We start from the raw sequence: 27,704 nt of genomic DNA on the forward strand, positions 1-27,704 counted from the left end.
AGGACACATGGCACAATGGCGTAGTTTGAGAGTGTCAGTACATTTGTGGGGAGAAACTTGTTACTGGAGGTTTTAGGACAGATTGAGATGTGGGATTAAAGAGAGGTTAAAAAGTCCACTTTGATAGTCCAGGGTCATACACATAGACAATGCGTACCTACACAAACTGTGCATACATTGTGCATTTTAATTTAAACATGAGTCAACATCATATTTTGCTGTTAATGTTGTTTTGATTTTATCCTTAGTTGTGTCACACCTTGTAAAGCCTGTTTGATATGACTGCTATAAACTAATCATTAGTCCATTTCTGAGATATCACTGCTGACGATGGCTTACAATCCATGTGATGAATTAATGACATGGACGATATAAAGAGCTAAGCAGCCGTGCGTATATCTACACAAAGTTTAATGCATGTGGCTGATTTTCAGAGTTTTCCAGAAGTTTACAGACTTTCCAGGGACTGGGGGCAGTTTGTTGTCTATATTGGAGGAGTTGCAACAACTTTTTGAGCACTCTTGAATTTTGTGTTGCATTTGAATACAGTCTCTATGACAGACTGGCTATGTAGTTTTAATGACAATGGCATACAGTGCCTTCTGTTGGGAAAGCCTCCTTCTCTGACTTTCAAGAAACACTTGAGATTTCTCTGTGACACGAAGATGACCACAAAAGATACATTGAAATATTCAGAGGGGACACAAATCTGTATAAACCCAGCTTGCACCTTATGCCATGAAGAGAAAAGTAAACTTGTATACTGGCCCAGTGGGTGGAACTCATTGTATCAGCCCAGAAAAAAAAAGAATGAACAGGAGGCCAACATTGAAAGACTCAAGGTTTTTTTCAGGTGCAAGTGGAGTGCAGAAGTAGCAAAAGTGCTGTGGAGAGCCAACAGTCTGCAAGTATTTCCAACCAAACAAAGAATCCTCCCACTGATTAGTACTCCACTCATGAGGGGAAGAACTCATTGGTGAATCACTTGTTGAGGTAATCCGACTGTCAGCTCTCCATGGCACAAGGTTGGCCGCGGATGTGAATTCACAAGAAATTGTATAGCACAGAGACCGTATTAGGTTTGATATTTATTAATGGGGTGAATTGATTATTTTCATTTGAACTGGTGATAATAATACAAATTTAAAATAACAACAGTGTTATCCTTTGATTTTTTTTCTGGTAAGCAATTGAATTATTCAAGTTTTTCATGATTTACATGTACATGCACTTAAATCAATATTTTCTCTACACACTAAGAAAGAGGCAGAGGATCATTAAAACTCACATTACTGGAAATATGCACTGCATGCCACCATGTATACAAACAAACAGGATTAATCACAGAAAATCACAAATTAATTGCAACTAAGATATTCATTGTGTACCTTAAGAAAATGTCTTTCCAACCATGTTCTTGGTTCAAAGAAGCATTTACATTTTTGCGGAACATTCTGTTTATTCATATTTTCTGCAGTCCTCCATCTCACATCACTTTTTTGTATTCCATCTATTGCACAGCCTTGCACACACACACACACATAGGCATTTTAGAGTGCATCAAATGATTATCTCTCTGTCGAGTTATCTGCCACTGCACTAAAATCACTATCGCACATACCGCCTATCCCGGATGACACGGCCCACCTTGATACCTACAAACCCTTTGAAACAAATGCTGTGGTTTCTCTGACACATGGCCTCAACACGTGTTAGCACGGCGGGATGTTGTGCTGTATGATGAAGTGGTTTTCATAAAAGTGATGACCCATAAAATGTATCTGAATAAATTTATAAAGTAGAGTAATGAAATACATGACCTAGCTAAATCAGTTTCATAAGAGGCCCATTTAATTATTAATCATTCTCTCCATACATTTACAAATATGATATTACCTTGTACCTACCTACCTAGTAGATGATTTGATGTTTTCATTTATTTGAGATAAATATGAGAAAATGAATGTTTTATAGCTGGTTATTTTAGATTGTGGTAAAAACAGAGGTGCCCTTCACTGTGGTCACATATATGTCGTCATTTGTTTCTGCAGGTCTAGTAAAAGATCATTTCTTTGTATATGGACATGGACTGTGCTGAGTGGGGTTTGTACTGTTGGTCAGGAAGAAGGGCGAGGTGATCCGACACTGCTTCTGTCTCCGTTATTAATCTGCACATGGGAACTAAAAACATTTGGAATAATTGGTGACCAGTAGAACTGAACAATTAATCAAATTCTTATCAAAATCGCAATATGACCTACTACAATTTACAAATCACAGGGGCACAGTATTTGTTAAAATGTGTGTCAAAATACCATTTGAAATTGTCATGATGCAGAGTCATTATATTCTACAGACTCAAGAAAAACATCTTAGTGCAGATCCCCGCAAAAAAATCACACCACAATCATTTTTTAAAATGAAAATTACAATAATGATGTAAAAATGATAATTCCCCCTAATATCTCATATCATATAACGACTGCAATATCAGTCAAAATGGCCACAATTAGAAAAAATTGTTCAGCCCTGGTTGCCAGTGTGTAGACGGGATGTCCGGTCAGTATGAAGAGTGGAGGACAAGGACACATGCTTAGCTCTCACCTCTTTCACACATTTGTCCTTCTGGAGGACATATTTCAAATCAAGCTGTCATCATCACAGGAATGGGTTTCATGATGTCAGCCTCCACCATTAACAAAGCATGAAGGGTGACATATCACAAATGCTGTGAGCATGCCATTCTTCCTGCTGAGTCCTAAAAGTGCACAACGTCCCTGGATAACACAGAACACAATTTTTGGTTTGTGTGTATCTACACTGATTGACGTCCCATTTTATTGATTTATTCATAGTTAAATGTGATGTGATGGAATGATTTTTTATTTTTTATTCTTTCATGATAAGTAGACTGTACATGGAATGGCAGAATACCATATGCGTTCACACCCAAGTGCTTATCATGAAGCACATACAGTACAGTGAAGTTGAACCCCCCCCATCCCCCCATCACTAAATATAGTCGACAAATGTCCAGGGGCTATTCTGAGCAAGCACTTGAAATGTAAAGTCACAGAAATGGTGACTTTGGGTTGAGCTTCTAGTCATAGAGATAATGTATAATGTATGACTAAGCCAATGTAGACTAGCTTCAGCATGCTGGCTAATTTTGATTTAATTTAATTGTCAATTGATGCGCGCAAAAAAAATCCAGCTACATTTTATTTGGATTGAAATATCTAAATACTGCAATTGATAATCATAATTAATTGGGAAGTTCTGTGCTGAAAATGTGCATATTTCTTCTCCCCGTGATCAATGTGCAGTACATACCACAGAGTTTAATGGGATTGCAGAAAAATGCAAGTTGCACTACATGCAACTTTAAAGGGAATGATCACTCAGCAGTGGGATTGAAGCTCTTTAACTGATTAAAGTACACATTTGTCTTTTTCTCTTCATCTCGTTGGAAAGCTGGAAAAAATTTGCTGGCGGTGAAGGTTTTTAATGACTTTCTAACTAACTACATCTGTTTGGTGTCAACTGACTCAGCCGGCCAGTGTCAACCCGTAAACTGCAACTCAACAGTCAACAGTTAAATAATTTCACTGCATGGCCTGTGAGGAGAAGTTTAAGCACACAGTGTAGTTTCCACAGTTGAGACTGGTTGAATGATGCTGGTGATATATAATTGTCCAATTTTTCCACATAGATGCTTTCTCTGAAGCTGAAACTGCTGACTTCTTTCTAAAGGGGACATATCACGCACATTTCTAGACCTATATTTTTATTCTCTGCCTTTACTGGAATAGCTTTGCATGATTGACAGTATTTATCCTATACTAACCCCTTATGCAGCCCCTCAGTTCAGCCTTTGTCTGAAGCTCCTGTCTCTTTAAGGTCCCCCTCTTGATCAGCCCACTCTGTTCTGATTGGTTAGCTTCCAGATACTACATAAACAAGCAGTAGTAGTAGGATTTCAATTCCTTTTCCAATTCTTTACTCCAAATGTCAATTTCACAAACACATTGGAGCATGTTTGAGCCAAAATCTGATCCAAATGATGTGAGTGGACAATGTGAACAACCTTTCAAACAAGCTTAGTAACACAGGCTTTGGAATGAATGTCCCTTTGTGGGCTTGCGTGAACAATCTGACGTCATCACGTGGAGGACACAGCAGTAACTTTGTAAACAAAACATTCCGAACGGGCTGAGCTGTTGACTTTCAGGGAACATTTTTACACATGTTCACCCCAAGTTTTGGAGCTCTGAGCATTTTTAAGATAGACATCCAACATCATAACTGTATAAGAACAACAGAAACATCACAAAAAAAGCACGGCATGTCCCTTTAACGATTCAGTCTGTGATAATGGACTGTGTAAATATGATGATGTGATTAATTGATAATTCCAGTTCTACATTCAAACCTAAGCAGGTGACAGTGAAAAACTGGCAAAAGCATCAAAAAACGGTTTTATATACAAAGGATTTGACACACACTACTCTAGAAATTGTACTCTACAGTATCTAGTGTATTAGGCTGTTTCATACTTGTCGGCTTCTTAGCAGGCATGTATGGCATCATTATATGGCATGTACATTGTCTTTCTTTCTTCCAAATACTGAACATTGAAAATAATTTAGATTATTATCACAAATACAGTACTGGGATGCTTCCTGAGCTACTCTCCCTTATTTTGTCCTCATCTGGTATAATAACAAGTGAAAAGTTGACTGCTGGTGTTGATAGAACTGCAGATTTTAGAAATCCATGTGACTGCTCAAAATTGCAGGTGATAATCTGACCCATGATTATTTTGGATAACTTCAAATAAAGTGCTTCAGGTGTGCATTTGGTGATGCAGGACAGAAAAGGTTTCTGTACTAGATGTGTGCACCTTTTTATTCAGAAAGGAAAGAAAAGAGCACGCCCTGTGCAAGGACTGTAATGTCAAAGCAATGTGTAGGTCCACTGCGAATAAAACATTAAAGATAAAAGAGGTGACTGTGAGAGTCCCCAGGGGTTTCTCTGGGGTCATGGGAGCATTTTCTGTTTCTATTTCTTTAGGAGATCTATAAAATAAAATGATTTTGGTTGAGAAATGTCATGTAAACATTCCAAATCAGGTCAAGACATGAGACATAGACAAGAGATTTACATATTTAAATTGGTAATAGTGTCCTCATTGCTTTTGACTAGTTATTTTGTGCCAAGCTGCAATAAAGTTGTCGAATCTATTCTGAAACTTTATATGAGAATTGATGCAGCACCATCACTAGCAGTATCACTATTTTATTAAAATTTTAAATGCTATAAACAACATATTGTATACCTACATACAGTACATTATATTGTATATGCAACTTGTATATATATGTTAACTTGTATACAGAGTTATTTGTATACCTACAGTACATATTATTTAGTCTTAAGCTTTACAGTGCACCAACATGAATGCAACTATATTAATTTGACTGTTGCTGTTTCTACTGCCAGTTGTGCAACATACCACATTATATAAAAACATGAATGCAGTGTCTGTGACATCACTTGTAACTTTCTGATAGGACTTCCTGAAGCCTGGAGTAGCATCAGCAGCAAAAATACAAATATGGGCAAAAGATCAAGTATCCTCATACATATCATTCTTTTATTGGAGCAATAATTTTAAATTTTTGCCATTGGAGAGCAGATACACTTAATAGAAGTCAATGTAACTGAGATCTTAACTACATTTGGAAAAAAAATGTCTTGACTTCGCACTTCTAGAAAAAGAGAGTGCATTTTTCCATGTACTTCCATACAATTGGAGTTGTCTAGGAGCCAGTGTTGAGGAGTCATCAGAGGAAAAAGCATCTTAAGGCACTCAGCATTTAGCTGTAAAACATTAGTTTCTGTTTGGTGCTGTTTGGTCCCTTTAATATCACACACTACCAAACACATACATGCATGTAACCTTGCTCTTATAAAAGGTGCTTCATCGAAAATCTAAAAAACATACATACAAGTTCAATGTTATGCATTACCAAAATACATCTAAGTGATGGAATAATGAGACAAAAAACATTTAAAAACAAGAAAGTGAAATTTTAGTGAGTTCATTTAGTGTGCATATTTAGCGTGTATATTTCTTCTGGGAAGGAAAAGAAAAACCTGATATGTTACCATGATGTCGTTATCATTGGTTTAGTCATTTTGTACTTCAGTGGTGCATTTGGGTTCCTTTGGTTCTGCACACTTACACTTACACTAAATATTTAATTTTCTGTCTACTCTGATATACACTAAGTCATATGCATGTTTCTCCACAACAGGACAGCTGGTTTTCAGGGCTCTGTCATGGCTCGACTGTGTATTCATCACAATGTGCTTGTGAAGGAATTTGACACAAGTCTTTTAATGGTTCCAACTGAAGCAGCATTATTGTGCATTTTGCAATTGAACGATCTAGAACATTAAAAGGTGTCAATAGGTGCTGGGACCACAGGAATGTGAGAGCCAGACTCTCTCTGTATGGCAGCATGTTGCCGTAACTGTAAGCACCTGATCTCTGGCTATGGGTGGCATTCGTTGTACCAGTCTGATGCAGCTCAGTGCCAGTTCAGCCTGCAGCCATGTCATCAAAGTATGGTCACCTGTCCCTGCCTGCCGTACGCTGCCTGGGTTTTACTGATCTCATTTCCCATTGACCCAAATGAGTCCCAGCTGCAGCTTGATCTTGTTTGTAATGGAAAAGCAGTAAATGTAGCCATGAAACTGCAGATCAGTTGCAGTGAGACCTGTGACTAAAATAGACACTTAATTGACCGAATATGAAAGGGAGAGCCCGAACACACATGAGTAAAAGCGGGAGCTGCAGCACTTTCTATTCAGTTTTCCAATGCACTACTGTATGTAATGTAAGTGTAATTGATCTCGGCTTATCCTTTGAGTCTGCCTACAAGATAAGAGACTAAATGCTGTTCTCATATCTGTGCAGCTATTTACAGAAATCCCTTCCCGCACCATTCTGTTACCTGATTGATGTGTGCAGGACATCAGTTGCAACCTGCAGCTATTAAATGATATATAGCAGCAGTTCTTTCAAGACCAGTCGACACTTTTTCAATACTGAGGACAACCTCTTCGTCTGTGTGCTGCCACATGTCAAACGGCGGGCTGCTTTGCATATGGGCTGATAGCACAGGCCATCGTAATTCAGTCTCAATGTAATGCCTATTCAGCGCAAAACAGGAGTGTGTTGTCAGAATCCCAGGATGGATGTTGGGGCATGTACAAGTGATATCTATCCTGATGAAGAGAGAACGCCCAGTGATTTATTACAGGGGAAACACAGGAAAAATGCTCAAGCTGGGCGCTTTTCCCTTTTCCCTTCACTTAGATTTTCTATTTGAATTAAATGAGGTGTGTATGTAGGCAGGCAGAGGGGGGCAAGGGTGGTGAGAGATAGCATGCAGGAGAAAGGACATACTTCATCTTCCCATTCAAAGTGTTGTTTTCAGCAACTTTGAAATGAAGGAGAAAAATGCTGATAGAATTGCACCAGAATGTATCGCAGTGGACTGCAAAGTACAGAAACCCTAGGTCAGACATTGGTGAGGCATTTTGCATGCAGGGCATTTTTTTTCCTCCCATTTTTTCGAATCTCCTCTTAAGGTCCCCAGTGAGTCACTTTTTGAACCCGCTGTGATTGATGGGAGGTGTGCCCTTGACAGGGCCAGGATAGGCTGGCCAAGGGCAAGATGCAGCTATCCAATTGTTTCACATAGATAAACAAGGAATGAAATGTCATTTACAGCATCTGGAGATAGATGCTGTCAGCCTCACTACCAGGAAGCACGCTTAAAAGCCCATCTCATTATTGAACTTCAGCAGCCAGCCATACAACACGGGTTTCCACATAAAAATGATGCGTGTATCATGCAGAGCTGGAGCAAAAAAAACAAGATACGAGTGTAGATGTTCAAGACAACAATTTAAAAAAATTTCAAAAATATAAATGCTAAATTTTATTGTAGGCTTATGCTATTCTAATATGGTTAAGGTCAGAGATCTTAATCATTGGACTTTGTTGGTGCATCCTTTCCAGTGTTTGTTCATATCTGCTTCTGTACTAGTATCTATTTCTCTACTGTTGAAGGATTTTACAGCATGGTGTGTGTGTGTGTGATGGCTCAGCACAAGAACTTTTAACAATATTTGGAAAAAGATACACTGTAGTTTGTAGTTAGTCTGTACTATACAGTCAAATGTTGTTTCCTAATTGCTTTGATAATTGAGCCCCAAGATAGGAAAGCTCAAACAAACAGTTTCAGTCAACATATTAAACACAGCGCACAATGTTCAATGAACTGCAGGTAACCATGGCTACAGTGCTTGTACTGTGCAGACTATAAGCATTATAATACACTCTGATGTGTCCTGATATAGAAAATAGTGATGACACTGTTTTGTAAATGATCGCTTACATGCTTTGCATCAGCGATTTATGCCCAGTGCTAATGTTCAGCGTCAATGGAGGAAAGACAGTAGAGTGATGTTCAAGTGCGATTGGTTGCCAAACTTTACCCACACTGTGGTCCGTTAGTTTTGACATTTCAAGACATTTGGAGGTTAATGTATTGAAACACTTTAGAGGCTGCGATGTTGACTTTGCATAGATCCTTGACTTGTAACATAATGCACATTGGTGGCAGTATATGATTTATTCCCCGTAACTACCCTACAATCACAGCTATGTCGAAATCATGTATATTAACTTTGACCAAGCGCCGAGCTCGAAGGAACTTTGTCATCATCAAGTAAAGAACTTGTGTAGCTTGCTGTTTGTTGGCACTGTTTTTTAAGTGCCATGCTTTCAAAAAATGATCCATTATTTAGGCTGTTTTTGTTAGGTGGATACATTGTGGCTTTGACTCTGCATGTACACTTCGGCTGCTCTAATGGAATCATCCGTTTCAACCGAAGATCGCTATGCAAACATTTAGAAAAGACTTGAGCGTATCTTTTTGGGTCAGCCTGACAGGGATTTTTCTGCTGATGTGGTTCATAATAAATCAGCCTCGAGATGATCTCCAAATGCTCAGACATTCTGCTTTTTTTTTTTTTTTACAACCTAACCGCTGTTTGCATATATTACTATTTATTCAGTCAGTAAACTCAAACATCTACTGGACTACCTTGGTTTACTACTTGCAAAGTGCTCATTTAGTTCATAATTTATTCTGGCTGGTCTCCATTACCATCTGGAAAGGATACATTCATTTTGCCTATAAGGTCGCATGAATCTACAGTTCAAATATAGACATACACATCAACTGATGAGCCAAACTGACTGAAGTTTTCCTCTAGTAGCACAACACAGCTCCTCTATTTCTCTCTGTCTCCTTCCTTCTTCCATTGAGTCTTTGAACACACACACACACACACACTAGACCACACTGTCACTTTTCCTTTTGATTCCAGTTTTTCATTTGGTCTGCGCAAGTTTATTTATTTTTTCTAACTTTACATTTATGCGGCTTGTTTTTTGATATGCTATTTTTTCCTTGTTTTTGAGTTTGTCATTTAGTGTCTGTTATCCAGCTCTGTTGACTTTTGTTTGTCATGTTGTTTTGTTGTTTTTTTCTTCTTCTCGGTTTTGTTTGAGGTGGGATGTTTTTCCAAGTTTCTTTTTTTATCTCCGATGCACAATGTGACTTTGTCTGCTCTTTTGGCGGATCATCATTTTATGGGCAAATAAATGAACCCTAAACTGTAGATGGCAGTGCAGGAGAAGCAAAGAGAACTAAGTAGTGAGATTCACATGGGTAAAAAATAAGTAATAAGTTTCACATAGCTCTTATATACAGCTAAACATCTCACTTACATCCTGCACTGCTTAACTTAAAGACGATGTCACAGTATTTACATTGATAGGCATGTATCTGGATTGAGATTGTAGACATGATGCAATTTGCTTTCTATATCATAATGGTATGTTAACATATGTTTTATGTTAGAGCAACACAACCAAATCTAAGTTTTATAATGTAAAGTGTGTTTTATAATGGTAAGTTACATGTTTTTAAAGCCACAAACATAATTTGTTTTCTTTCTTTTTAGTTTTAATGGTTGTCATGATTCTTTTTTTTTTTTTAGAACATTAATTCGGTAACAACCTGAACAAAAAAACTACAAAACTATCTCAATTCATTTGTCAAAAATGACATCCAACAACGTGTTCCCCCTATTCCCTTTGCACGCGCACCAGAGTTAGTGTAACGGTCACAAATTAATATATTAATAAAGAACTAATTCATGAATCTTACTCTCTTGAGACATATTAGCTGTGATCATTGAGGAGGATCTACACATAATTACCACACATTAATATAATTAGGCAGGCAGCTTGGGCAGGACTTCAGCGTGCCACTGGACTAACTGGGATTTACTGTACATGTAAGGTGACTCTGGAGATTAGCTTTGAAACATGGCATCAGCTGAATGAGACAAAGAAGGGCATCCTCGCAGAAGAAAGTAGCACTTACCTTAAAATCTTTACCTTTTCTCACTTTTTTTTCAAAATGATCATTTCAAAATTATAAAGGGACATGGAAATAATGGCATTGATTAAAAGTGTCAATGTGTGACTTGCTGAATAAATTAGGCCGAGTAAATAAATGATAAGCTGGACCACAAAGGGCTATTAAATGAATTATACTCTTATTTAGCCAATAAGTTTCCTGATGGCTTCAGGATAAATCCTACAGTGGGCACAATTTGTCCTCAAGCACTCTACTGTACCCGAACATACCTCATTTGTTTTATTTGTTTATTCACGGGTAAAGAAATTTCAATTTCAAGAGTATTGTACGTCTTTTCTCTTTAAATTTAAGCTCAAAACAGACCGTGAACAAATCATGACTCACACCTCTTGTTGTGCGCATACCAACCTGTGTACAATACATGACCGTCAAGGCTCTGCTCATCCTTCGCTACTATAAAACATCAATTTGAAGCATTCAGCATGTTAGCGTTATCTTACAGTTGACCGAAACTTACTAGAATGGACATAAATTTCTGTTTCACTTCCACGTTTAGATACTCCACAAAAAATGAGTGATTATTCAGCATCTCAAACATTACAATTATATTACATCAGTGCTTTATACTATGACTACATTACTCAAGTAAGTATTTTAATAATGTCTCTCGTGGGATTGTGATTTATGAGCTGGAAAGTCTGCTGGTAAAATGTGCAGTGTTTCATAATTCACTGACAAAATCTGTGTATGTAAGTAGGAAGCATTGTTCATATTATATAGCTTTTTAAGGTAGAATCTAAGTAGGTTTCATATATCAGGGTCCAGGATTTGTGACAGGATAGGACGATAAGATGAGGCCACCTTTACTTATCCTCTGTCTCTCTGACTATCTGTGATGTACTGCCTCTGCTCTCCTGTTTTACCTCATCATTTTCTTTGCCTCCTCTTCTGTCCTTTTTCACTCCTTGTGCCTGAGCTGCTTTAATGATTTTCCTTTATTCACCAGCTATCAGTCATCTCGCCGTGCGGTTTCTTTATCCATAGCTGCTTTAACAGTGCGCCGCATATACTGTACATAGCTGTAGCTAGTTCAGTAGTGTCTGATCTTGCAGTTTTACAGCTAGACATCCCCCTGACAACAATGAATGATGCGATGATGCTACATAACATGAATGCAATCAAGAACGCCCCATTGAGAGTGAGATTTCATTTTTATAGGAGACTCGAGTATGTAGAAAAAGAAAATAGGAGATACTGAAGGGAAATGTTTTACATTGGAAGAGAGTAGATGTTGTCACGTATTGTAATCATAAGAAAAACTGTAACATGCATGTGACCTTCTGAAATCAAATCACATTATTGCAACAAGCTGACACACATGGGTAGTATGTGAGTGTTAAAGACAACCAGAAACCCCCTTTTAAAAAAATCTTTATTATTTGAATGACATAGTTAGAGTTAGATGTCACTGACATGTCCAGAGCAATACTTATTTGAACGATGACGTATATAAAATATGAGTGAAAGGTGGGACAAAGACTAGTGAAAGATTTGGGAGAGAAAGTATGTGTCTCAGGATGTAGCCCTCCACTGACTATCAAGTCAGTAGATATCCTTTTTCTGTTCCTGCAATAAGCGTTTGATTAGATTAAGTCAATCTGGGCACATTAGTACATTTGTGCTGAAATATCAGCATTAAACCTTTAACTGCAGACTTACTAATTTGGTCTCCATTTTAGTCCTAGACTGTGTAAAGTGTGACTCTCACTGTGCGTGTTTTCCTCCCTTTTTTGGATAATGTTTTGACCCCTGTCAGACTAGTCACACCCTTAACTTCTCCCCCTGTGTGCCTTTAACACAGCCTGGCCATCACCATCTTTATGAATGTCCTCTCATCAGCATCATCAGTCAAACAAAGGTCTTTTAATGCAGTGTAATGCTGTTCTGTGTGCAGCACACAATAGTCTAATGTGAGACACATTAAGTTAACACACAGGATTTATATACCACAATTAAAACTCAGCCATCTGGACTCGGTAATTATACAGGGATTTATCATATTTTATGTTTTTGTACTCTACAATAGACAAACACTAAATGACCTGTTTTTCAAGTTAAAATCACATAAAATCCCCAAAAATATGCTACTTCAGTGAATTTTTCAGACTCTCACAGAACGTTTGAAATGCTTTATTAGTCTACAGTATACATGGTGAAAGGAACGATGCTGGCTATGTGGAAACAATGGTTGCTGAATGTCCATATATGAAAAGTATACAAACAGCAGTGATAAATTGGTGTAATACAGTAATGCTGCATATTTTAAAAAGAAAAAAAAAACTTTCCCTGTGTTTTACCTCCTTAACCGCAATGCAGAAAACAAGCATTTTATTCGTTCTTTTGAAAGTGGTTACTAATGGTTACAGGTGGCTACATTGGAGGACAGGCAATAACACAGACATTTTGTGGTAGGCCTTAATATATTTGCCTAAAGAAATGTTTTTGCTGGTAAGGCAGTCTTTAAATGCTTTTAAATATTTATCATGGTGAAATGGTGGCTCTGTGGTTTTTGCACTGTTGCCAGAAGGTCCTGGGTTCATATCTGCCAATCTGTTCATATGTTGTGTGATTTTTTTTTTTTTTTTTTGCGTGGAGTTTACATGTTCGCTCCATGACGGCGTGGTTTTCCTCCGGCTGCTCCAGTTTCCTCACACAGTCCAAAGACATGCAGGTTAGGTCAACTGGAAACTCTAAATTGCCCGTAGGTGTGAATGTGTTTGTCAGTCTATATGTATGTTAGCTCTGTGATACACTGGTGACCTGTCCAGGGTGTACTCTTTACATCCTAATGTATGCTGGGAGAGGCTATAGCTGAACAGGAGCATGTATAGTAAATGGAATCATATTTATTAAAAAACATTTATGACAATAGAAAAAAATAGGAGCGGATATATACCTTACCTAATTATCTGTTATGGCTGATCTTGCAATTAAAATACTCCTTTTTAGAGGTGAAGGTGTTACCAAATAGTTTTTCAGTGATTTCTGAATTGTGAATAAAGCAGCACACATTCAAGTATTCTATTTGTGAGCTTGTGGGGATATTAAAGGTCTTGAGGGTGCAGTATGAATAGATTCGGCCAGCACAGACATCTACAGCAGTTCCCTGTGGTGACCTAAATAGCTTCATTCATAAAGACAGTCTACATTCACAACCTTTTGTCCTAATGTGTCGCAACTATAGATCTACTTCCATCTCAATGTACACAATGTATGCATTCTCCTTGGTGTTAATATCGCCATCTTATTAACAAGCATTCACAAAAGTGTGTAAAAGAGGTATTTAGGAAGTGTTCAAATATCTGATGAGATTACAAGACACACTCAATCTGTGTTAGATCTCAGACTTTTCTTATTCACGAGAGGCTAAATTAGAAAATAACATATTAGCAATATTAGAACAGACATTACACTATATTTTATCGTAATGATTTTTTAAGGTAGATTTAACATCATGTGTTTGTTGTGGTTACTGATTTTACTAAGAGGAACTCAAAAGTAGTCGCTCCCCCAGCCACAGGCAGCTCAGTTAAGCACAACATTATTTGTCATTGTCAACGATAAGTTTAATTTGAAAACATAGGATTTAAAAACCATTTTGTTTCCACATAATTACAGATTTATTCATCACAGCCAAGGGTAGATGTGTTTTTCTGACCTGATCACATTAGCGAAACCCCTTTGCCAATGTACAGGATTGACACAATAAGATGAATGCTGGTACAATACACTGTGTTCAATAATTGAATTTTAAGGTGTCACTGTTATTTTGTACTTCTGTATTGGTCACAGTCGATGCCTATCAAAAAGGAAAAAAAGTGGCTTTTTTGCAATTGTTCTGGCTGCTCACTGCTAAGATGGAATAATTGATGAGGCCACTGTATAAAATGTAAAGGAGGAATTTGGCGCAATGTAACATATTGTTTTATTTGTTCATTTCTTAAAGGAAAGGGCTTCATGAGAGCGGTAGCCATTGAAAACAAAAGCAAACACAGACTCCACTGGATAAATCATCATGCTTCTCTTGCAACACTGTAGGGAAAATGCTGCACAGTTGCTATGGAACCCTCTGTTGCTAAGCAATGGGTTGATTATCAGAGTTTTTATATAAGAGGCAGAGTGGTGTTTTCTTTGCTGTCCAGCAAATTTGTTTTCAGAAGGCTTTACAACTAACAGGATCTGTGGAATAACATGACAACGCTATCCTCAATTTGAATGCAATTTATCCAGTTTGATATGTTTATGCTCTGGAATGAAATTTGTGGCATACTGAATATTCAAATGCTTCGTATTTACATGAAATGTAAACATCATGAAACGTTTCTCTGGTAAACATCAGTGTAAGGGATAAACAGTGCTTCAGTCATATATATATATATATATATATATATATATATATATATATATATATATATATATACCATACAAGACCATATCTGTGACTGTCGAGCTTCCTTAAGGAGCTTCTTTAATCAGATTTCATCATGTACTGATGCTGTATGGGGTGAAACGAGATGTCTTCTTGTCGGTTGAAATCTCATATTTCTCGGCACGAATACTGAATCAACCCAGATATGCCAAAAGCGTTTACTCAGCCCCTAATCTCAGCACCTGTATGCTGGTAATTTATGCTGCTTCATTTAGTAAAAAATCAAATTTCTAAGCAGTGGAGATAGTGAGGGAATATCATGTTGCCCTCTTGTGGTTGCATTCAGATATCAGACTGATCGAGCCTCTTATTAGTGGAGAATCCTTTTATTTTTTATTATTGAAGACTGACTTCTTTCAGACACCTCATGCGATGAGATTCACTGTCATATCTAAAGCAAACTGTTTATACTGATGTATAAATGTAAATATAATGTATACTGCATGTATTTAGCAAAATATAAAACACAAGCAACAGATATCAGCAGGGAGGTCTGACTCTCTCTTCATCCCCCTGGCTTCATCACCAGCACAAATGCTTTAAGTCCATGCATGTCAGTAGTCTGACGAAAGATTTACACAAACCTGTGTTTCTCTCTCTTTTGCACACTCCCTGAAACACAACAACTCTACTCCCCTGATGTCTGATGAAACCTGTAATTATCCAAATGGCAGACATATCTTATATCGCATTTCATAAGGATAGAATTAACACTGTGAACCAGAAATGCCAGGGTAAGAATAGGCCTGATGTGTCCACTACTGTTCCTCATGCAGAATGTGACATCAAAAATCTTGTAGTTGAATGATGCTCTGCTTATCAGTAAAGAAGTACAGGTGAGAAGCATATTAACTAGCATTTAATCTATTGCAGAATTACTATTGCAGACGTTTATGTCCATTTTGAGACTTTTTATTACAGTCTGGGTATAGGTGACATTGTCTATACAAACACATATACTCACTTTTTAGAATGTTTTTGAGTCTGTTTACAACTAAGAATGATTTCTTTAAGCATTTGTCAAATTTCTACAACACAGACGGATACCGTGGGATTCGATGGTGTTCTATATCTACGGTCCAGCCATTGCAGTAGGTGATCCAAGTGAGCCTGAACATTAAAAATCCTTTAAGAGTGGGCTCTCATAGTGATACTTCTGCCCTCGCCCCAGTTAAAGTCCGGATCTGTCTTTTAATCTTAAACCAATCTCTGACACTGGATTTATAGTGTGTTAATATGAAATGCCATTACCAAGTAAAACACTGGCGTCCGCCCACTACATCAGTTAAGCTTGTCTTGCCCTGAGGCTAGATAAGTCTGTCAGACTGGAAGCTGAACGTGGCAACACATTGTTGGAGTTGAGAGGGCAGCATGCATCGATAATAAGCCAAGGAAAGGACAGCTAGACTAAAAAAGCAACTGTCAAAATGTAGTGAAAACATGATAAGGACAATAAGGAGGCATGACGCGCTGGTGAATCTAGTGAATCTACACAGCAGCTGTAGTGATCAACAGGAATCCCGGCCCTTGAACCATCATCCAGGCCAATCATCCATACAGATACCCAATTTAGAATGATGTGCTAATCATAAACAGCTACTACGGGGATCATCAGGCAAGCAGCACCATTGACTAACCGTGTAATGTAAATGTTACAAGATTTAGTCAGAGTGCAGGCATATTAATATTAATAAGAGGGCATTTCCCAGTAAAGTGTTTAAGAGAAATTAGACTGATGACACCCCAAAAAGGTTCAGCTTTAGAGTTAGCTCACGCCACAGTGCTATAGTCACCTACATTAAAAATATTTACTCTTAACTTAATTATGTGTTATTTAAGATTCTTGGGTGGTCAATTTTTGGGTTGCATGTGTAATCTGAAAATAGAGAAGCAGCAAAAATCATGTCTTTACCTGAGAGCCTACAGCTATGCTAGCAGCTCTATGAGATTGTACCAAGGTTCAACAGTGCTTTGAGCTAAATGCCACCATCAACGTATTAACATGCTCCCAATGATGATGCTAATGTGTTGATGCTCATACTGTTTACCAGGCTCACTATCTTAGTTAACATCCTTCCATTAAGATATCCACTGTATATGGCAATTCATCATCAATTTTTCACTCAATGGTCAATATGCCATTGGTAAGGAAACAACAGAGGGAACATGGTGGTCAGTTTTTTTTTTGCAACCAACAAGATTATTGACCATCAAAACATCAGCTGAATTGGAAATGAAATGTACATCAGATGACTTTATTGCATTTATTCACAGTGTTAATTATCACACTGTGATTTAATAATAATCACCTCTGTTGCCATAGTGATAGCCTAGCTAGAGGATAAATTGTGCATCCTGCCATGATGCCCACCTCCAGAAGCCCTAGTCCTGTATGTAGTAAGCCACTGGGAAGAGTGTCGGAATATCTGAATATGCCCAAAGCAGATTTTAAGTGATGATTGAAGCTTAGAAAGTCTTTTTGTCATTCTCAGCTGGTTGTATGAGCTATATTTGGAGACAAATTATACTTCTGGGTTAAAAGTAATTTCTTCTTTTTTAAATCTGTTTCTTTGGATAGTATCAATTTATGTATTAGTTGTGTGTTGAACACAAAATATAAATTAAGCCTTAGTAACCTACTGTTCTAGTTTCAATGGTAACCTGAGCTTTTACAAAATTGTGGGAAAAAACGTCTGTTTGCTTTTTTGCAATTCGATAAGAAAACGGATGCTACTCTCACATCTGTCTGATAAATATAAGGCTTCGGTCAGCAGCCAGTTAGCTTAGCTTAGCATTAAGACTGGTAGCAGGGGTTAAAAAGTTAGCATGGCTTTGCCCAAAGATAACCAACTCTGTGTATTAATACTTCTAATTCTGTCATATTTCTTTGTGTAATCTGACCAAAATCTAACAACAAATTGCAATTTTGTGGTACTATTTCTTGATCGGTAACAGTGACATCTTGAAGTCTCTGTTCAAGACCATAAGACTTTGAGAAGTTACTGCTCAGAAATCGTCCCTTTTTCAAATCTTAATGCCAAGCTAAGCTAACAGACCGACATGAGATTGGTATAAAACGTCTCATCTGCCCCACCAAAAGAAAGTGACTTTCTTTAAAGAAAAACTGTTACTTTAATGAAATTTTGTGAATCATTGCAAATGTTTGCCGTTTTTATTTTATTGTTAAGCTGCCAGCTAGTTATTATCAGCTATTGAATTTACGTTGGTCTAGAAAGCAGTCAGTGCTGGTTGTCTATTCATGAACTATGGGAGATAGTCACTAAAATGGAAATACTCTACCGGCGTCAAACTTCCTTATTAACTAAAAAGTATTGAATCTTACCTCATGAAACATTTGCAAAGCCTACATTAGTTACATCAACTTCAATCTGAATCTTTTCTGTTATTGGTGAATTGGTTATTTTGCCACCAACAACTGTTGCCACATTTTGCAATCAGTATGTGCTCATGGCAAACATACGCAATATTGTTTTTCATGCTGGTATAAACACATGATCATTACACTAGCATTGCACTAGTGGTCAAAACCCCTACAGGGCTCCTTTAATTTTGCAATATTTAAGTAAATGTGGCTACTGTTCCTGTGCCCACTCATGAGATGAAACCCGATCAGCAAATATTGTTTCTTTTTCTATTCTGTTTTTACATACCACATGTATATCAGAAATCTTTTGGAAATTGTTCCTATAGTGATATTGGCAGACATCAGAATAAAGTCAGCAAACAAGAGCAGGCTGACACATTTTTTTGAAAAGAAGTGAAAACTATTTACACACTGATATGGTAATTGTGTAGAGACACTAGGTTTGCCTCAGGATGTTATGATCTCTCACTCGCTGCTTTTACATAAAATCCTAACAAAAGCATAGACTAAAAGATGACTGTGGTATGCACTTTGTTCATCAGTTATTAATAATACCATCAAAGAATTTCCAAGCATTCAGTTTTAGGAGAAATATAAGTATCTTGTAGTCACAGTTTTTAAATGTTGGCTGACAATGATCGGAGATTTGCTTATTTAAAGATCTGGAGGTTACTTTAAAGGACGTTTTTTTTTCTCCAAACTTGTGAAGTGCAAGTGCAGGTAGTGGTCTTATTTTATTTTGAGATTACTGGGGTGACAAAGTGAGTGCCTCTGTTTCACTAAAGCAGGGTCAAAATATGCAGAGAGAGAGAGAGAGAAAGAGAGAGAGATTTGGTGCTTTCTGTTTTCATCTAGCGCACGAATGTACTTTGACATCTCTGGGGAAAACTGTTACTGGTTGCTTTCACAAAGTGCGATGGAAAATGGCCCTACTCCCCCCACCCACCCTACCCCACTTTTTTTCTTTTTTTTTAAGAAAGAGATGGGTCAGGGAATATGACAAAGCTTCAGGGCATTTAGTGTAGAGTTAGGAGTGAGGGGGAAGAAATGGGATTAGAGAATATAAGAGAGAGAGAGAGAGAGGATAGATGGATGTTTTCAGTCAAATGGTTTACTCGTTAATATTTTAGTGCCAGCATTTGGAGGAACATTATAATTAACCAATATCTTCAGGAGGGGAATAAATGATCTTTGAGATGAGGCATTTTGTAGAATCAAGGCACATCTTTACATTGACAACAGATTTAAGTTGGTTTCATACCCTTATAGTTGAACATTTTGTCTTTTGACTATCTGATGGACATATTATGATCAGTGTCCTACCTAATAGTGAACTACTTTTACATTAGAAAATGTGTGTTTTAAGTCAGTGATGTCATAGATTAGTCTTCCTTCAATGGGAGAGTTTCCTGACCCAGATGCCTCAAGGTCATAAGGATAGTACAGGATAGTAGGTGGACTCTATTATGATAACTACTATAGAGGTTTATCAAAGCTTTGACTTATTATGTGATCCACTGATGCAAATTAAATCATCTGGTATTGCTGGCATGCCTACTTTGTTCAGAAATGTGTAACTATTCCACTCAATTCAACCTAAATTTAATTCTATGTATTCACTTCATTTCACTGATGATTTTATTGTAACTCTTGCACATAGTATTCTGTCATAATGCAGTGGCTGTTTCAGATGTTGCTTTCTACAGTGAAATTGTGAACAAACGTACTGACTGCTGATTGACTGAGGTTGCTAAAAAATGCTGTTAAATTGTACTGTGTCTACATATACATACTGTACACACCACAAAGCTTTTAGCATTTAACAATATATGCATCCAGGTGGTGTTTAGCACATTTGCCAGTACAATTACATTTGCGAGCACAATAGCTACTTGTAGTTCAGGTGGATTCATACATTGAAATGTGTGACGTAGTTAAGGATTTTAATGTATGTATATTCATTGGATATTTGCCTATAGGTTTTGAGGGAGCAGTGCTTAAACTAAGAGACACTTAAAGCACAAGCTGGCTTTTGGAGTATAGTTCAGGTCATTACACAGCCAGTCCTTGTGGTCTAAGCCTTGATCAGATCCTGACAGTATGCTCTGCAGGAGGGCATCTGACCCTGTATAAGCATATAAACGAAGGCGCCTATTTAAGCCTTAGTCAGTAATGCTCTTGGCTCTATGATCGCTTCAGGTCAGTGAGCCTTCGGATGCTAAGACCCCTTTATACTTTCTTGCAAGTTTAGTTTTCTATTTGTTCTGAGTGTGGGGATACAGTGAAATGTTCAGAAGCAATGTACAATGAAATATTTAATAAACTAAGTGGACGTTGCACTTGGCAAAGACTCAACCATACGAAAAATAGAAAAATCAGATAATTTGTTTCATCAGAGCTAACTGCAGTGTGATTTAAGCATACTCCATGCACGAGCTTTAATAGGCTAATTGGTCATCAAGCCAAATGCTTTTCATCAACATTTCTGTTCAAACTAAATGTTTCATTCCTCTCTTATTTAACAGAATGTACAATGAGCTCCATGCTCTAAGTAATTGGCAGACACACAATTTGTGGGTCTATGCTGTAATTAGAGTGACAATCACTATAGTTAGTGAGGGTAAAGTGCAGATAGGCAGATTTGACTGCAATGTATGTTTAGCTTTATGTAATAATCAGAAGAAGGTATAGTATTTTTATGCATCTTTATTTAAAGTTGCTGAATAAATGTGGTGAGGTTAGGGTTATATTATCAGTTTGATACATCCTTATACATTTTCAAATATCTTTGTGGGCTCTGTACTGTGCCAATCTGCAACCCATGACTTTTGCTATCTACAGTAACTGTCAAAATCGTTCTTTTTTTCATTCTCTCTGCATTTCAAAGCATTGTATTTTAAGAGGATTCAGAAGGCAGGGAACGTTGTTGTAGATCTGTTCAAGTCAAAGAAACACAAGATGTTGGCTCTATTATAATTATTATTTTTAAAAAATCTGTCTATTTTGTGAACCTGCGCAGCACATCCATCGGCTGAGTCACGTTGGCTCATAACTGCCTGTATCTAATCCTGCTGTTTGAACATAAAACAAGCAAATTGTATCACATTGTTACCCCCCTAAAAAATTAAGAGATTCTTGCTGATGACTCATACCTGACGCTTCAACACCACTTGAACTTCTCCAGCTTCCTACACTTCCAGCGAGTGTAGCTCTCGGATGTTGTTGGCCCATGACGGCCTTGAAAAACAGAAGAGGTGTGAAAACAAATGCTCTAAACAGATGTGCAAGGACAAATCTGACAAAGAATAATCAACTTCTTGCTGCTTCTGACTAGGGTGGTGTAAAAACTCCTCATTACATTTATCGTCACTTCAGTTTTGTTCTTAGTTAGTTGTGTGCAATGAGTCAGTGTAAAGGGACCACTGCCATCCTTCATTTAAGAAACAGAGGGTTATAAATCTGTTCTACCTTTCAAATTTGATGATGCACGTGATAAAAGTACATACTGTAGTAGAGCTGTTTTCTATGTTGTTTATGATCCTTATGCTAATGGCATTTCTACTATTATACCAGGTGAATACACCGATTCAGCAACAGCCACATGAACCAATCACTGAACAGATTCTGCCGTTTCTCTTTCCTTTGTCAGCAATTCATATTTTTACGGCCTAAACATTCTCACTCGAGCAATGCGAGGTTGATGTGGTTTGAAGATGTGGGGAGCGTTTAAGTGTTAAGGATCGCATTAGGACTAAAACGGTAGAAAGAGGGGACATTTTGTAATAAAAAAAAACATCCAAAAAAACACTGAGAATCATTGTCAACAAATCTGTTCACTCACAAAGACCACTGCCTGGGGGTAACAGCTTTTTGAGTAGTGGGTGCCTTAAAACATCTATCTTTTATTACTCACTAGACAAGGTATCAACTGAGGAACAGGCAAAGGAAATAAAACAAGTAATATGCAGCCCTCTCTGCAGCTCTGCATCGAACTTCTTCACTGTTACTGCCTGTGTTGACCAAAGAGGAAATGTGGTTGTAATGTGATGCTAATATCCCAAAGTTTGGATGGATAGAAACAAATCTGTCAGCGCTAATAAACTCCGTCTTTGAAGGAGAGCTCGAGGCTAACACATGGTTTGGTATATAGTAATTAATCAGCAGTTATTTAAAATATACTATAAGCACACAGATGTGAAGAATGCATATTCATTAAGTCGTAAAACATACGTTTATCTGTGTCTTTAATGATCGTATCGCCCCGCAGTATGTCTGAAGTGGTCCACTGTTGGTTACTGCGGGTATAGTACATGGGCACTGTGAATGGATTATACTTGTAAACCTAAAGTTGTCTGAATATTGAAGTGGGCTAAGTGTTTATAGTGCATGTAAGGGAGTCGTCGTATATAGCTGTTTACATGTCTACAGCATGTACTGTAATCATGTAAATGAGACATACTTTGCTCTCCCTTCTCCTTTACATACATTGCTAACATAGAAATGAGTATGGATGAGTGCATTTCCTCCTTGTTGTTGCAGAAGCTTTTCAGAACAACTGATCTTTATTTTCAGTTTTTACGTATCTTCTTAAAGCAACAAAAACAGATTTAGATTTGCTTTGTCACTGCTGTGCTGTACACTATGGTAGAGAAGCCTATGTATTTCTGCAGTTGTTTGTTGGAACATGTCATTCCTCATTAATGCAGTCTACATTTGCAAATAATGCTTAATGCAAGTGTTCCATCTGATGTTACCAGCAATATTGCATTCATAAATATAAGTCTCCATGCATCTGAATTGCAAAGAAATGTGTGTTTTGCATTTAAAGGTAGAATGCATTTTAAAGAGAATGAGTGACTCACAGCTTAAACACACCTAGCTAACACCTTTTAACCAGAGATACTCAGAGATATTAAGGCTGCCAATTATGAGGTAATCAAAATTAATTCAACATTATCACTACTCCATGAATTTACTTGGCTTGATGCAATATGTTGATCGGATGCAGAAGTGTTTTCAAAGTACAGCGGTTGCACATGATCATCGTTTGTGCTTTTTTAATGACATCAGATTTTATTTTTGTTCCCTCAGGTCCTCCAGTCATCGTAGGAATGAGCATCAACATAGCAAGCATCGACTCCATCTCAGAAGTAAACATGGTAAGATACCTCAGCTTTTTATGATTTTTAATTTTGGCCGCTACTAAAACATCGTCTAATTCACCCTCACTTTGAACAATCAGTAGGAAGTACTAGTGGACCAACCAAGACATGATCCATCACTGGCTTCCCACCCGCGAACACTGCCAGTTGTATTGTTAGACTGAATGACTGAGACAAAGATGGTGCTACAGGAAGTCTGTGGTGATGGGCAAAAATATTACACATATTTGTACTATAAAAACTGAGGTTTTTTAAATCCTCAGTACAGTTGTTGTTTTTTGACACACACATTACCCAACACTACTCTGCAGGAGATACAGCACGTATCCTTTTTCTCTGGCACACACTTGAGAGTGATCAGAAATGTAGGCTGACTAATGAAGAAGGCAATATGGCTGCTGTCTTGAGTGATGACGTCATTCTGTCTCTTAGTGTTTTCTTTATTTCACTCGGCGTGACACAATCACTCATAGTGAGGATCACTCCTCCCACATAGAGGCGAGGGGGGGCAGCTTTTCAATGTTGTCTTCCTTTCTTTCTTTCTTTCTTTGATTGATGAGATTAAGATGCCAACATAGGAGCACTTCTTAGTAATGATAAGCCAACATGTGTACTGAATGATAACAGATATTGTGTGCATTTTAATGTAATGTAATGGTATATAATTAATTGCCCTTCCAGACTATGCAAAAATCAGATAAACTGCTTGCTCTTTTTATGGACAGTCAAGTGTTAAAAATGTTTGTTGTGCAATGTAGAGTACCTTTCTTCAAATCTGCATTTTGCCAGTTTTTAATGACAGATATGACTGAGAGTCTATCAGTATTAGGGCTGAGTGTTCATTAAGAGCTTTGTATGCATGACATTGGTCAGAAGTGATACTTTTCTAACAAACATTCCATATCATTAACAAAAAATCAGGATGTAAGGAATACTAGATGTCTCTTATGCATCATGACCAATCACATGAAGTGTGGGTGATTTTTAAAAAATCTTAATTGTTGGAAAAAGTCTGAGATTTATTGCCAGAAATTGTGCAATGAGATAAAAGTAACTTGTTATGGTATTACAGTACATCACCTGCATGTGGCCTGATGTCTAACAATAAGCGCATGCATGAAGTATTTTTTGTTGTGTGCAGACTTTTCTGTTTGTCTTAAAATATTTAAGGAAAACAAGAAATACAGTGATTCTAGTCCATTTAACACAGCTGTCAACATTGTGGCTGAGTTGCATTCCTTGCTGGACGGAGTACTTAGATCCTTTACTTAAGAAAAAACACCAACACAGCGATGTACAAATACTCCATTACAGTTAAAAGTCCTGCATGAAAGCAAAGGTACATAAGTATTATGAGCTTGATGTAGTTAAAGTATTACAGTAAAAGTACATAAGTATTATTAGTTTGGTGTTGTTAAAGTATTACAGTAAAAGTAGTGGTTTGGTCCCTTTGACTGATATATTATTATCATCATTAGATTAACAGTACTGAAGCATCAGTGTTAGAGCAGCATGTTACTATTATAGCTGCTGGAGGTGGAGCTAGTTTCAATTTCTTTATATACATTTAACTAGTTTAGTTCAGTGGTTCACAACGTAAGGATCAGGATCCTCCATAGGGTCACCAGATAAATCTGAGGGGTCATGAGGTAATTAATGGGAGAAGAAAGAAGAAAAAACAAAGTTCTAACATACACATTTTTTCTCAAATATTTGACCCTAACCCTAACCCAAATCGTGTTATATTATCCATTGTGTCAAATCTTCATCTGAAATGTAACTAAGGCTGTCAAATAAATGTAGTGGAGTAGAAAGTACAATATTTCCCTCTGAAATGTAGTGGAGTGGAAGTATAACGTAGCAAATTACATGGAAATACTCGAGTAAAGTACAAGCACCTCATAATTGTAATTAAGTACAGTAATTGACTAAATGCACTCAGTTAATTTCCACCACTGGCTGTATTATGTGTTAAGTGTAAACAATGAGTTCCCAGAATAATAATGGCATGCATTAAACTGGTCTGTACCAGCCATGCTGATATCTGCCACTGAATTAAAAACAATAATTAAAAAAAAAACATCTTTCAACGAAAGGAATTTTGTTAAAGCACAAAATATTCAATATCACTTTGTATCATTTTGGACTGTATGCATGTTAAACCAATGTGCATCTTTTGTGTTTCTGCCTGTAGACCACAGTACTTTGACTAGAGAGGCAGTGATGCATTAGCTGGCAGACTTTATGTCTCCACTTGAGCGCTTTTTCAGTTAGATACAGCTGTATTTGTTGGTTTGCTGCCCATGTCCTATTCAACGAATGCTGAGCTGTTTAGTTTTTCTGTATATAAGCTAAACAATTTTCATCATCTGAAGACATTACAAATAGTGCTGTAGTCCACATATAGCAGATGTATTTCTTTCATTGCTGCTGTAGCCATATCAAAGTTGCCCATTCCACTCTTTGAACTTCATTAAATTACACTGTGTTAGCAGTGAATAGAGAGATTTATGATTTTTAACATTTACATGCTAGCGCACACAGCACATTCTTCTTCTTTCCCTTGTTTTGAAGCAAGAAGTCATGTGCCTGTGATCAGATCTGTTTTCATGTGTTACTCCCAGTTCAATGAACCATGCCCATTATTTCTAAAGGGGTCACTCAGGTCTGTATGTCCAGTTTCATCAGGCACTGGCAAGAAACACTAAAATAAACACTAAACAAAATGTTTCTGTAGACAGAAGCTTTTTTGTGAAAATGTTATCAGAGTTTTTAATTTTGTACAGAGTCAAATTATTAGTTTTGTTGTTTTTTGACCTAATGCAATTTTTTTCTCTCCTTTTTAGGACTACACCATCACAATGTATTTCCAGCAGAGTTGGCGAGATAAGCGTTTGGCTTATGGCGAGCTGAACCTAAACCTGACTCTGGATAACCGTGTAGCAGACCAGCTTTGGCTCCCTGACACCTACTTCCTTAATGACAAGAAGTCCTTTCTTCACGGTGTGACAGTAAAAAACCGTATGATCCGACTGCACCCGGATGGCACTGTCTTATACGGGCTGAGGTAAGAACAGTGTAAACTTGTTATGTGCATTTCATACACTCTGTATGGCTGGTCCAGTGGTTTACATGAGCATTTCTGCTTTTAACTTGTCGTTTATCATGCTGACATTAAAAAAAAAAAGTGTTTTACACCCTGTTTTTGGGGTGGGGGAGGGTGTTCTATTTCAACATGTTTGTAAAACTTGAACTATAGGTACAAGTTAAAATTTTCAGAGCTGATTTACAAAAGGGAAAGGAGTAATGTGGCTGTTTTGCGTAACAAGTAACATTTTAATTCAAATAAACTGACTCAATAGTCAGCACTGTTAAGAAAATTTAACAGATGATTTTTTTACAGTGATAATTATAAATCCATAACTGCATGTATGAGCCAAGTGGTGATGTCTTCATATTCTATTTGGCTACAGTTTACTCTTGCAGTGCAAACACTGAACAGGTTCAGGTGAATTGGACACTCTAAATAACCCCGAGGTGTTACTCTGAGTGTGACTGTGTGTCTGCCAGTCCAGGATGTTTCCTGTATTTCCCCCAGTGCATGCTGGGATTTACCTCGAAAAGGAAGCAAGTACAGTAAAAAGAAGGGATGGATGGATTTATCATGTCTTTTTTAAATTATACTTTTGGAAATATTCAATAATGCAAGAAGAAAATATGGATGTACAGTAAAAATACCCCTACTGGGACAGGTTTGACCTCTCTGTGACCCTACACATGTACAGTTAATGGTCCTCTCATCTCAGGAGATGCTCACAGGAGCATTTTATTGATGGATGAGAAAGAGTTGTGTTATTTTTTTTTAACATATATTTTACTGCCAAAGACCCTGACATACAAATGATAACTTTAATCAGATAAGGGCTTCTTTTGTCATTGCCTCTGTCATGTGGCAGTAAAACAGAGAGTGAACATTTTGATAATCTTTGATCACAAGTGGCACCAGAAAAACAAGATCACCGCTGCTAGTATGCATCAACCGGGCCTGTGGCAGGATAATTATGACAGATTTATTTTTGGACTTTAAAGTTTTATTTATAAAGTTAATACTCAAACTTTTAAGTGTGACTTAAGAC

At 37.3% G+C, this 27,704-nt stretch overlaps 1 protein-coding gene across 4 annotated transcripts in view; it reads left to right on the plus strand.

Annotated features, from left to right (window-relative positions):
- Positions 1-27,704, plus strand: part of gabrb4 (gamma-aminobutyric acid type A receptor subunit beta4) — a 49,815-nt gene that overhangs the window by 7,562 nt on the left and 14,549 nt on the right. For all 4 annotated transcript variants that reach the window (XM_062432776.1, XM_062432779.1, XM_062432778.1 and 1 more), the window contains 2 exons: positions 23,498-23,565; positions 26,415-26,635. In XM_062432776.1, the coding sequence (XP_062288760.1) occupies positions 23,498-23,565; positions 26,415-26,635 (289 nt within the window). The remainder of the gene's footprint in view (positions 1-23,497; positions 23,566-26,414; positions 26,636-27,704) is intronic.

The sequence above is a fragment of the Scomber scombrus genome, chromosome 14 (genome assembly GCF_963691925.1).
Source record: "Scomber scombrus chromosome 14, fScoSco1.1, whole genome shotgun sequence".
Taxonomy (NCBI): domain Eukaryota; kingdom Metazoa; phylum Chordata; class Actinopteri; order Scombriformes; family Scombridae; genus Scomber; species Scomber scombrus.